This window comes from Salvelinus namaycush, chromosome 10, assembly GCF_016432855.1.
Source record: "Salvelinus namaycush isolate Seneca chromosome 10, SaNama_1.0, whole genome shotgun sequence".
In the NCBI taxonomy this organism is placed as follows: domain Eukaryota; kingdom Metazoa; phylum Chordata; class Actinopteri; order Salmoniformes; family Salmonidae; genus Salvelinus; species Salvelinus namaycush.
The window spans coordinates 41,152,865-41,166,601 of record NC_052316.1 but is presented as its reverse complement, the minus strand read 5'-3'; the positions used below and the strand labels follow the sequence as shown (position 1 = coordinate 41,166,601).

General features: G+C 43.7%; 1 protein-coding gene across 2 annotated transcripts; it reads left to right on the top strand.

Moving 5' to 3' along the window:
* The first annotated feature begins 2,411 nt into the window (after positions 1–2,411).
* usp1 (ubiquitin specific peptidase 1) lies at positions 2,412–13,329 on the top strand. Of its 2 annotated transcripts, none has more exons than XM_039002884.1 (9): positions 2,412–2,621; positions 3,150–3,368; positions 3,887–4,037; positions 4,156–4,257; positions 9,026–9,192; positions 9,398–10,134; positions 10,508–10,672; positions 10,902–11,103; positions 11,345–13,329. In XM_039002884.1, the coding sequence occupies exons 2-9, from the start codon at positions 3,202–3,204 to the stop codon at positions 12,156–12,158; spliced, it is 2,505 nt and encodes an 834-aa protein (XP_038858812.1). In that variant the 5' UTR covers positions 2,412–2,621; positions 3,150–3,201; the 3' UTR covers positions 12,159–13,329. The 2 variants fall into 2 exon arrangements, with proteins under 2 accessions (XP_038858812.1, XP_038858811.1); XM_039002883.1 differs by having other exon boundaries at positions 2,415–2,621; positions 9,023–9,192.
* The last annotated feature ends 408 nt before the right edge of the window (positions 13,330–13,737 follow it).

Here is a 13,737-nt window from a genome sequence, read left to right as displayed (position 1 = left end):
CACACACACACACACACACACACACACACACACACACACACACACACACACACACACACACACACACACACACACACACACTGGGCAGGCAGCTGGACTGAAGAGAGACAATTTGGCATGGCTGCTTTAAGACTGAGAGGAAAATAAACCCACTGATGAAAAAGCAAAACAACAAGGGGGATTTAAAAAGCAAAACAACGAGGGAGATTTAAAAAGCAAAACAACGAGGGAGATTTAAAAAGCAAAACAACGAGGAAGATTTAAAAAGCAAAACAACGAGGGAGATTTAAAAAGCAAAACAACGAGGAGGATTTAAAAAGCAAAACAACGAGGGAGATTTAAAAAGCAAAACAACGAGGGAGATTTAAAAAGCAAAACAACGAGGGAGATTTAAAAAGCAAAACAACGAGGAGGATTTAAAAAGCAAAACAACGAGGGAGATTTAAAAAGCAAAACAACGAGGGAGATTTAAAAAGCAAAACAACAAGGAGGATTTAAAAAGCAAAACAACAAGGAGGATTTAAAAAGCAAAACAACAAGGGGGATTTAAAAAGCAGGGCAGTTTGAACATGTAGACTGCACGGCTCCTAATGTCTGCGATGGTATGACTGCGCACTCACTGTAGCGTGTGTGTGTGTGTGTGTGTTTGACTGGGGAGGGGGGATGTAATGCTAAGCCCCACTGTAATTAGAAAAAACAGCACTGGGGGCTTAATTTCTGCGGCTCCAGGACATACTTGTCATTCTTGGAGTGCACTACCCTCTCCCTCTATCCCTGTCTCTCTCTCCATGCATTTCCGCTAATGATCCCACTCTAGCTGCTATACCACCCATAGACCTGACCTGGAATCAGCAGGCCAGGCAGGCAGGCAGGCTACCTCCTTCAATAGCATACCTATCCCACTATCAGACTAGCTCTACAACCATAGAATAAATAGAATAACTATATTTAGTATGCATTAGATTAAATACTGTCATATCGAGGTACATTTATTGCACAATCGTGTAATGACAAAACATGGGACATCATGTGCTATCTGCTTGATAGTCTTAATGCCTTTATATTTGATTTAACATATCCAGTAATGTTATGTAGGCTACAGTAACCTAGACTACATACTGGGTAAATAAATGCATCAATAATGTCATCTCTCAGGGTTTCGTACCAGAGCTTGGGGCCGCAGTAGCCCATGTATGCTATGGAGGGGGAGCATCACATCACTCCGTCGCGCTCAGCCTCGACCAGAATGGGATTCTCCAAGCTCAGCTCCATCGAGAAGTCGGGCTGCTGACCAGGCAAGGAACCGCAGCAGCAGCTCAATGCCCTGCATGCATTAACCCGCTCTGTATTAACAAATACAGTGACTCGGTAGTATCCACAAGCCGTTTTGTGCTAATGGCCTCGATATCTGTAGTAGGGTGCCAGAATATACACCTGTCATTTATTTTGGCGCTCGCCAATAATAACCTTATAATCGGCTGAAAGTCAACTGAACGCATGGATCTTCATGGGGATACATACATGTGCAAGATAGAAAAGAAAAACATGACGTTAGTCACGGATTATTGAATGGATGCAATAGCATACGGATCCCCCTTACGGATGGGATATAGGTTACACCGTTACATCAAATGATAGAGAATATTCTCTATAGCCTATATAAAGAATTTGACATAGCGAATACATTTCAGACATTTTCCATTACATGAAAACCACTGCAACAAAACGGGTACAAATATGATAGATGTCTTACCGTTAATTATTGCATTTGCATAAGGATGGTACAAGGTAAATATGCTCCAAAATTTCGAGATGCACGGCTATTTCTCAGGGAAGCGCACGATATATTATATTAATGTCCAAGGTTTCCCTCTGCTGGCTAAAATCTTGTACTGGAGTGTATCTCGACCTGGAATCATCGCCATCGATCAGAGATCACTGATTATCACTCTCCAATCTTTTAATTATATTGATATATTTAGGGGGAAATAATATAGTTATGGTGTATACATTTTTGATGTAGCAACTGTTTTCAGACCAACAAAGCCAGACAATGTTCATGCATGATACAAAAAAAAAAAAATACATTGGTTGTCCCTCTAAAGATGGCTGCTCTACGGTGACGTTTCACGGTCTTGGCTAGAAAAGATCCAGCTTTTTTTAAATGTCAGATTTGACTTTTCGTAGCAGGTTAGGATAACTAATGTAGCAGATTATAATATATTGGTTAAGATTACAAAAAGGGTTAGGGTTAGCTAAAATGCACACAAAAAAACAACTTTTGACAAAAGCTGGATCCCTTCTAGTCATGGCCGTGTTTCTCCCACGGTGACATGTCTCAAGAAATGCCTGTTGCATTACTTCGTTTTCACTTTCTAAAATTTAAATCAGCGATGGTAGTTTTTGTTTTTAAATTAATAATGACAGTTTTTCTATCATTATTGTATTTTTTTATTATTATAATTGATGTTAATGATCTCGTGCAGGCGCGGGTGCAGCTGGGGTCTTGCGGTTGGAAAAAGCGCCAAGTCCTGCGCACATTGCGTGGTTGATCAAATATACTATGAAATTGAATAAGCTATCGCAGAAATCGAAAATAAAGTATAACATGACTCAATAAGGTGAGTAAACTAAAATGGTTGGATATATTTTGGTTACAACTGGCTTTGCTAGCAACTGAAACCGCCCGGTGTTGTTGCTTTTTCCCCTCACTCACTGCGTACTTAGCAAGATGTCTAACTAGCTGGCACGCTAACAGGATGGTAGTTAGTTAGATAATTATAACTTAGAAATGACATTTTACCACATTTTGTAAACGGCATGTGTTGGTAAATAGCTACTTCGCTAGCTTGACGTTATTGACAACCATCTCAACTGTTGTCTTTTGGTTATCTTAAGTTAGCCTGCTAACGTTAGGCAACCCATTAATCAGCCATATCAGATGGCATCTGGTGCTATCAGCAAGCTAACTAACGTTAATGGCAAGTTGGCTTGCTGAACTGAAAGCAGATGCCACTAGTCCTGTAGTCTATCTAGTCAACAAACAAGTTAGTATCAGCGTAATTCACGTGTCTTTTTGCCAGATAACTATCTGGGAGGGAGTATAAACTTGCGAAATTCACCCAGTCTCACTTTCGCTCTGTTGCCAGTGTGGAGCGCTGTTGTGTTGGCTGTATCATCAATTACTAAATTCGGTCGAAGATGCCCGGCCTACAGGGCGATGCCGCGGCTCTTGGGAGCCCCATCAAAAAGAGCAAACTCTCTCTGAAGTTTTTCCAGAAGAAGGAGACGAAGCGAGCCTTGGACTTCTCCGAACCTCAAGTAGAGGAACCAAAACCAGTCAGAGTTAAATCTGAGGAGCCTACAAGGTGAGTGACAGTCTTTACCAGGTAGCTAATGATAAAATAAAGGCTGACACTGCATTTCCACAACACGATGGGGGCGATTAAACAACTGAGTCCCGTTCAATTTCAATTGAGGTAAGTTAAATGTGAGACCGAAGTTGGGGTAAACTAATATTTATGCAAATACTCTAATGCAACGCTATTGACCAATCAAAGCTCACTAAAGCTTCCAGACAATGCTGGATTGGCTGTTGATACCTAGACTGCTTGCTAGCACCCATATGACGGCGAAGCTAGCGTGGCTATCAGATTGATCATTTTGTGTAAATACCCTCTTGAGGTAACGTCTTGTTTGCCGCCCACTCAATTTAAAGTACTGTATTTATTATGGATCCCCATTAGCCTTCGTGAGGTCCAGCAAAATTAAGGCATTTTAAAACGTTACAATACATTCACAGATTTCACAACACACGGACATTTGGCTCAGATGTACTTAGGAATGTGGTTTTGAGAACCTTTCATGTGTATCCATTATTTTCTAGCTGTGACCAGGTTGTGCCAATCCCACTGCCTGGACCTGCCCCGTGTCCAACCTCTCCCATCTGCCCCAGTGACAAGGGAGAGGAGACGCTGGTGCCCTTTGTTGGGCTCAATAACCTGGGGAACACCTGTTACCTGAACAGCATTCTACAGGTGTGGTATCTCATTCTCAACAGTTGCATCATGCCATCAACATTTGATGACTGTATAGGTAGGCACATTATTATACTAAATGGTTTAGAAATTAAACTTTTCTTTATCACCAACTCAGGTATTGTACTACTGTCCTGGGCTCAGAGATGGCATCAAGAACCTCTACAGTTTGTCCAAAACAAGGGACAAGCAAAAGGAAGAGGCTGCTAATAGTGATGAGGTATGTTAGCTATGTACAACAATGAGGTTGACCATGCGGTTGGATTTTAAAAGTGAAGTGGAGACAGCAGTTCTTTACTTTACTTGCCCAGAGTGAGGCTTTTATTAAAGGTGAGGAATTAACAGGCGCCCGATATTTACAGAAATAACAAACTGGCCATAGAGCAACCAAGTACAAACTGAATTGTATTAGCTTGTTCAAAAGAAAACCCGAACTTCAATCATGCCTGAAAACTCTTGCAGCATGTTGGTCTGTTCCTTGTCTGTCTCCCTAAAACTAATGGTGCGTGACCTCCAGGATTTGGAGTCTACACTCTGAAACGGACACGTGCACACCATGTCATTATTGCAGTCTTACTAGGAAGACATTGTGTTTTGGAAGACCGACATGACCATGATGCTGTCCATTTGCTCATCAACTTAGCCTATAAAAGGCCTATTTTGTTTGAATAAAGGTGATGTGTAGGAACTCAAATATTTCAGTGATATTTCTGCAGTGTGCAGGAGGCTTGACGGATCCCATGGGATGATGCTGTGCACTCTACGTTGATAAGCCTATTCTTTGCCATGTTATAGCCCTATTCGGACAGGTATTACTAGACGTTGGTTATGTAATTATTATCCAAGCATGTGCGTTATTCCAGAGGATTCACACAGGATTTGTTTTTTCCCAATTTAATTTACTCTTATGGGTGTCCACATTTGCATATAAAGTGTAGCAGTGGCAGCTGTACATAACTCATCCAAAGGGCTTTGACCTCTCAAACATGGCAAAAAGCTAACAGAATATGATACCCTGTCACCTTATTAATTCAGCTACTTACTTAAACTGACCAAAAATAAACGCAACATGCAACAATTTCAACGGCTCTAATCTATGGATTTCACATGACTGGGAATACAGATATGCGTATGTTGGTCACAGGTACTGTAACTTATTATTTTTTTAAGTAAGGGCGTGAATCAGAAAACCGGTAAGTATCTGGTGACCACAATTTATCTCATGCAGTGTGACACTTCTCCTTCGGATGGAGTTGATCAGGCTTTTGATTGTTGTCGCACTCCTCTTCAATGGCTGTTGCTGTTGTACACGTCAATCTAGATGAACTTATCCTCTGCAGCAGAGGTAACTCTGGGTCTTCCTTTCCTGTGGCGGTCCTCATGAGAGCCAGTTTCATCATGGTGCTTGATCGTTTGACAGTTGGCACTATGCACTCCATGTCACCCAAGCTCGATGGGTGACATGGAGTATGCAGGCCATGAAAGCTGGGACATTTTCAGTTTCCAGGAATTGTACAGATCCTTACAACATGGGGCCGCGTATTGTCATGCTGTCACGAGGTGATGGCGGGGGACAAATGGCACAACAATGGGCCCCTGGATCTCGTCACAGTTTCTCTGTTTGTTCAGATTGCCATCGATAAAATACAATTGTGTTCGGTCTCCTTAGCTTATGCCTGCCCATAGCATAAGCCCACCGCCACTATGGGGCACTTCACAACGTTAACATCAGCAAACCGCTCGCCCACACAACGCCATACACGCTGTCTGAAATCTACCCAGTACAGTTGAAACTGGGATACATCTGGAAAAAGTAGCCACTCTTTGCCTTGATGACAGCTTTGCACACTTGGCATTCTCTCAACCAGTTTTGTGAGGTAGTCACCTGGAATAGATTTCAATTAACAGGTGGGCCTTGTTAAAAGTTTATTTGTGCAATTTCTTTCCTTAATGCGTTTGAGCCAATCAGTTGTGTTCTGACAAGGTAGGGGTGGTTTACAGAAGACAGCCCTATTCGGTAAAAGACCAAGTCCATATTTTGGCAAGAGCAGCTCAAATAAGCAAAGAGAAACGACAGTCCATCATTACTTTAAGACATGAAGGTCAGTCAATCTGAAAATTTCAAGAACTTTTAAAGTTTCTTCAAGTGCAGTCGCAAAAACCATCAAGCACTATGATGAAACTGTCTCTCATGAGGACCGCCACAGGAAAGGAAGACCCAGAGTTACCTCTGCTGCAGAGGATAAGTTCATTTAGAATTACCAGCCTCAGGAATTGCAGCCCAAATAAATGCTTCAGAGTTCAAGTAACAGACACATCTCAACATCAACTGTTCAGAGGAGACTGTGAATCAGGCCTTCATGGTCGAATTGCTGCAAAGAAACCACTACTAAAGGACCCCAATAATAATAAGAAGAGACTTGCTTGGGCCAAGAAACACGAGCAATGGACATTAGAATGGTGGAAATCTGTCCTTTTGTCTGGAGTCCAAACTTGAGATTTTTGGTTCCAACCGCTGTGTCTTTGTGAGACGCAGAGTAGGTGAACGGATGACCTCCGCATGTGTGGTTCCCGCCGTGAAGCATGGAGGAGGTGGTGTGGGGGTTCTTTTCTGGTGACACTGTCTATGATTTATTTAGAATTCAAGGCACCTAACCAGCATGGCTACCACAAAATTCTGCAGTGATACGCCATCCCATCTGGTTTGCGCTTAGTGGGACTATCATTTGTTTTTCAACAGAACAATGACCCAACACACCTCCAGGCTGTGTAAGGGCTATTTTACCAAGAAGGAGAATGGTGGAGTGCTGCATCAGATAACCTGGCCTCCACAATCACCCGACCTCAACCCAATTGAGATGGTTTTGGATTAGTTGAACGGCAGAGTGAAGGAAAAGCAGCCAACAAGTGCTCAGCATATGTGGGAACTCCTTCAAGACTGCTGGAAAAGCATTCCAGGTGAAGCTGGTTGAGAGAATGCCAAGAGTGTGCAAAGCTGTCGTGGCTACTTTGAAGAATATAAAATATTTTGATTTAACAATTTTTTTGGTTACTACATGAGTCCATGTGTTATTTCATAGTTTTGATGTCTTCACTATTATTCTACAATGTAGAACATAATAAAAATAAAAACCCTTGAATGAGTAGCTGTGTCCAAACATTTTACTGGTACTGTATATATACATACACACATTCCCACACAATGCATTCGGTAAGTATTCAGACCCCTTGACTTTTTCCACATTTTATGTTACAGCCATATTCTAAAATTAAATAGTCCCCCCCCCCTCAATCTACACACAATACCCCATATTGACAAACCAAAAACAGGTTTTTAGAAATTTTTGCAAATGTATTCAAAATAAAAAACTGAAATATCACGTAAATATTCAGACCCTTTACTCTGTACTTTGTTGAAGCACTTTTGGCAGCGATTACAGCCTCGAGTCTTCTTGGGTATGACGCTACAAGCTTGGCACACCTGTATTTGGGGAGTTTCTCCCATTCTTCTCTGCAGATCCTCAAGCTCTGTCAGCTATTTTCAGTTCTCTTCAGAGATGTTTGTTCAGGTTCAAGTCCGGTCTCTGGCTGCGTCACTCAAGGACATTCAGAGACTTGTCCCAAAGCCACTCCTGCATTGTCTTGGCTGTGTGCTTAGGGTTGTTGTCCTGTTGGAAGGTGAACCTTCGCCCCCCCAGTCTGAGGTCCTGAGCGCTCTGGAACAGGTTTTCATCAAGGATCTCTGTACTTTGCTCCGTTCATCTTTCCCTCGATCCTGACTAGTCTCCCAGTCCCTGCCGCTGAAAAACGTCCCCACAGCAGGATGCTGCCAACACTATGCTTCACCGTAGGGATGGTGCCAGGTTTCCAACAAGATGTGACGCTTGGCATTCAGGCCAAAGAGTTTCATCCTGGTTTCATCAGACCAGAGAATCTTGTCTTGTATTTGCACTTGAGATGCCTTTATGGATGAGATCGTAAACTTGCCCTTTCCAGAAAGTTTAGCAGGGATGCCCTGCTTTGCAATCTATTGCCTAGGACAGGGCTCTCCAAACCTGTTTGTGGAGAGCTATCATCTTGTAGGTTTTCACGCTAACCCTAATCTAGCGCAACTGATTCAATAATTAGATGTTAAGATGAATCTGGTTAATTACAACTGGGGTTGGAGTGAAAAACCTTCAGGAAGGTAGCTCTCCAGGAACAGGGTTGGAGAGCCCTGACCAAGGACATCAACAGCCAAACAGGCTTTCATTATATAAACTATAGACAATTTTTACTGCACATTTTAAGGATAATTAAACTGATGCATTTGACGATGTTCAACTTCAATTCACGCAGTTGCGCGAGACATTGCAAGCCAAAAAAATTGCCTAGATACAGCATTGTAATAGCCTATGCCTGCAGGGTTCTGAAAGTCTGCCTAGAGGCCGACATGCCTGCCTGGCTGTACCCTCTCTCTCTTTAGCCTGATCTCTCTTTGCTGTGAAAGATGCAAGAGTTTGTTCTCAGAAGTAGCCTATGGCAACTAGTTTACCCCTTTGCAAAAATACTGAATATTAGGAGTCGATTCTTGATGTCCAGAAATGGGAGTAGACTCCCCACCACTACCTAAAACAGACAAATGACTGTTTTAGATTGGCCATTGCATGATGGGTAGTCCTATGAGAATCATTCACATCAGGATAATCAATTAGCATTACAATGCACAAATTATAATCCAGATTATTAAGGTCACAATCATGCATACATTTATACCAGCACACATCTCAATAAAGGTGCGTTTCGTAAACAGTGTCTGGTTATTATTATCCGGCAAGACTTTAGATTCCCTATGATGTTTCCAATATAGCGATGCATTTTTTAAGACTACAGTCAACATATGCTTCAGTTACACTCATCAATGCTGCCTATAGTAGCATGTTGAAATCTTTTGAACGTAGAGCATATGGATACTATAATAACAGGAATCCCTCTTTCTCCCTCAGCAGACGGAGGGTCCAGAGGAGGCGGTGCCAGTGCACATGGAACTGCTGGGTAGTTTCCACAGTCTGATCACCTCGGTAGAGCAGCTCCAGTCCAGCTATCTGCACAACCCTGACAAGTACAGTGATGGGGAGCTGGCCACACCTCCACGCAAACTACTAAACACACTCAGGTCAGACCCCACAGCACTACAGCAAGGCCCTGCAATACTGGGTCACATTCATTAGGCAGAATATTATGGAAGTTTATCGGTGGTGCGATGATACAGAAAACCAGGATTTTAGCTTTAAAGCAAGCTTCCTCAAATCAGGGTTTCACCGTCCTTGAACAAGATGTTTGGTATTGTATTTGACTGACTGATGGTTGTGTGTTTACAGACAGCTGAACCCCATGTACGAAGGCTACCTACAGCACGATGCCCAGGAGGTGCTGCAGTGCATCCTGGGATACATCCAGGAGGCCTCTGAGACCATCAGGAAGGAACAGGAGGACCAGGACGATGTCATAGAGGTCAAGCAAGGCAGTTCCGCCCCTGTGGGCACCAACGGGGCTTCAACAGAGGAGCAGGCCCAAACTTCAGAAACATCACTTGATGATGATGATGATGGCCAAACCAGTGGTAAGAGGAAGAGCGATACAGAGGCAGGCAACGCCAAGAAGAAGCCAAAATCCGTCAAGTCCAAGAATGCTGCTGCTGTTGCAGCCAACGATGGCAAACCCCTCACCCGCTCCAAGAGGAAGTCTACCGGTGGCATCACTGTAGTGCCAAAAGAAAAAGGTGAAGAAGAGGGGGAGAAAAAGCAGGGAGAGGAGGAAAGTTATGTGGAGGGGAAAGGAGAGGTGGAGGTGACCCCTAAAGAGGTGGAGGTTAAGAGGAAGAAGAGGCCCAAGTTGAGCTGGCTGAGGCCCTCGGGGAAGCAGCCCAGTATCTTCTCTAAGTTCATGAGCATGGGACGGATCAGCTGCCACACAGGAGGGAAGACCGAGACAGCCAACCCTGACCAGGAGGAGACGGGTCCTAGCCAACCTCAGGAGAATGATGGTGGGGAACACGGGAAGAACCCTCAGGAGAAGGTAACAGAAGTGCCCGAGGAGGAGAAAGCTAAAAGTGAAGGTGAGTTTATAGTTGTTGAATCATGCCGTTGGAAACATACTTGGTCATCGATCATGTCCTGTCTGTCACATAGGATTTGTACCCTTGCTTTAGCCATTTGGGGCTCCCGAGTGGCACAGCGGTTGAAGGCACTGCATCTCAGTGCTAGAGGCGTCACTACAGACCCTGGTTCGATGCTAGACTGTATCACAACTGGAGGTGATTGGGAGTCCCATAGGGCGGTGCACAATTGGCCCAGTGTGGTTAAGGTTTGGCCGGTGGAGACCATTGTAAATAAGAATTTGTTCTTAACTGACTTGCCTAGTTAAATAAAACAACCTAATAGTTTTGTTTATTATCATGTTGAACGCTGACTCTCCTCTCTCCTGTCCAGAGTGCCTGGGTGTGGACTTGATGGAGCATCTGTTCCAGGGCTGTCTGGTGTTGAGGACGCGTTGTCTGGAGTGTGAGTGTTACACCGAGAGGAGAGAAGACTTCCAGGACATCAGTGTCCCAGTGCAGGAGGAAGAACTCTGCAGCCCAGACAGCAGCTCAGAGGGTAAGGAGAGTTGTGTGTGTGTGTGTACACACTCAGTGTTCTTGTATAAATGGACCAGTTCTGCAGCGCAAGACTGTACTATACACAAATTAGTACATTGTTGCACATACATGAACAGTCACCACTCAAACAAATTGTGAAAGATCAGCCAAAGCACAACGCTGTCTCAAAAATGTCTATCCTCTCATATTCCAACTACCTCCCCCCAACCCCCTCTCCACCCCCCCAGTCTCCCCTGATCCCAAACCGGTGCTGAAGACTCTGAAGTGGGCCATCTCCCAGTTTGCCTCAGTGGAGAGGATTGTAGGGGAGGACAAGTACTTCTGTGAGACCTGCCACCACTACACAGAGGCTGAGAGGAGTCTCCTGTTTGATAAAACCCCAGAGGTCGTTACTATCCATCTCAAGTGCTTCTCAGCCAACGGGTTAGAGTGAGTCTTCAGTGTTTATCTGCTGGGTTTTGCTTTTACTCTAGATTGATGCTTTATTGTCCTCAGAGAGAGTAACAGTTTCCTAAGAGCCTGTCACAACATAAAAATCCACACAATCAGATACAACACATGAATGTAATACCATATTAATACAACGGCACATGTTAAGCAGATCTAAGGAAAGTCAGGGACCGCTCCATCGTTCCTCGGCTTGTGTAAACTGTCTTCCTCTGTTGTTCAGGATGGACCCGTACGGCGGCCTCTCAAAGGTGAACACACCCCTACAGACCCCGCTGAAGCTCTCTCTGGAGGAGTGGTGCACGCACCCCTCAGCCACTGCCACCGGAGGGCAGCACTACCAGCTGTTTGCTGTGGTCATGCACAGCGGGGTCACCATCTCCAGCGGACACTACACCACTTACATCAGGATGATGGACCTTAAGGACACCAAGGTCCGCCTGCCTGAGGGGGATGAGAAGCAGGGAGAAGAGGAGTGTGGCGGGAAAGTGCCGGGTCTGGAACCCAAAGAAGAGATGCTGGATTATGACGATGGGGAAGTGTCCTTCAGTCTCCGTGGTAAAGCAGGACAGAGTGGTTCTGTGAATGCTAACTCCACCAACACCAGTAAGATGGGCTCCAAGAAGGCTTCAGATGGGGTAGGACTTCTGGGGGGTCAGAGGAGCCTGTCCAGCTATGACCTAGGGGGCAACAAGCAGACAACCAACCCAGACAAAGCTGCCTGTACTGGGGTAGAGAGCAACGCCACCAGATCATCCAGACGGACCTCCAGTGTCCCGGGACACAGCGGTAGTGGAGGGTTTAAGAAGGAGCCTGGGGAGGGTGAGGGGGGCGAGGAGGCCTCTGTGGCTGGGTGTGAGGGGGTTGGGGTGGCTACGGAGCAGGCCCTAAGCAGCCTGCTGCAGTATGAAGGGAAGTGGATGCTGTTTGACGACTCTGAGGTGCATCTCTTTGAGGAGGAGGACTTTCTGAGAGCCTGTTCTCCAGAAACCTGCTCCACATCTACCCCATATCTTCTGTTCTATAGGAGGGTATGAAACTTATGTTTGTGGGTGAATTAAGGATTTTCCTTGATTCCTCTCTCCTTACCTCTTTCTCAAATGTCATAGGGAAGTGTCGAGAGCATTGGAAATTATCTCCTGAGGTTTTGAGAACGAGTCAACTTGAGATTCAGCCTGGTTGGCTTGCTGGGTTTGATACTCCTGTCACTGATGTTTATAACCTGTATATGTCATTTTAAAATGTTTAATATTCAGTTTATCCTTTTTTTGTGTGTGCTGGGAATATAACATTAGCAGTCTACAAGAATGCATCTTGGTACATATGACATCAAGCAACCTGTCCTTTGATTTTCCTGCCCTCTTGTTGGAAGTGGTCTGAATGGAAAGTACAAAGTTTCTCCCTGACACAATTTTTTGGGGGTTTCAGATTATTTTTTTAATAAAGAGCACATTTTTATTCTTGTACATATTTATCCTGTTCTGGCTTCATGCCTTCTGTCCAGGAGAGAAATGTCTGTTGATTAATGTTCATACTGTTGGTCTGTCAGAAATAAGAGGACTAGTTTTGTCCATAATGTTTAAGTTCACTTAGATTCAGATAAACTGGCCGTCTGGTTCTTGGTGGAAGAACTTTTGCACGTGAAGAGAAATAAATTACTTCTCTTGGTTGATATAATTTTGTACAAGGTTTAATAAGTGAATGAAAGCAGTGATGAAATACCTAGCCAATAAGATAGACAATCACTTTACAAAATGCTAGTACAACATTGCATATCTGTTAGTCTCAGATTTGATATGTATAGAGGGGGAAGTAGACTGTTGTTTTGGCTTCAGGGATTGTCTACCCTAGGGCTCTATTCAATTCGGAACGCAGAAGTTCAGCTTTACAGCGTGATTCAAATTTAAAGGCAATGTTCCTGCTTTAGTGGAGACTGCATTCACGGTAGACGCTGCGGATGTCTGCTCAATGGGGAAATTACCTTTAAATGTATATCGCGGAATCTAACGTTTCAGTTTTACAGATTGAATAGAGCCCCTAGTCTTGGCTTTTTCCTCGGTTGGTTTTCTCCTGAAGTTGTGCAGTTTCGTTCAATGGCAGTACCTCATTCCAGTGAAAAAGGTCTGTGGCCATACTGTCTGACTTACAGAGCATACCTAGAATGATAAAGTACTATACAAGCAATAAAGTTTGAACTTTCCTGTCAAACTGACTTTCTATTCATCCTTTCCCTGCTGTAAAGTGTTATAGATTTAAAATAAATGGTTTGAGTTTGAAACCAGGAAAGTAGTTACTTTTTAATGTGAATAATTCCCACTCCTGCTATAATTTGTAGATTATCTTGTACATGTAATAAAACACCAGCACATGCAAAGCACTTGTGTGCATTTCCAAATGTTATTTAACCAATCGACAAGGTGATTGTCAAATGTCACCATGGCTAGTTTAACAGACCACAATGGTTTATTTATACATTTAATGTATTACTGGTCTGTACTTGGCATCTTTTTTGGGGGGGGGATTTGTATTAATTTCAAATATATTTCATCTAATATGTTTGTCCAGGCCTCACTTGTTCCTTGACTAGCACCATTCATCGCTGTTGATAATTTGGTT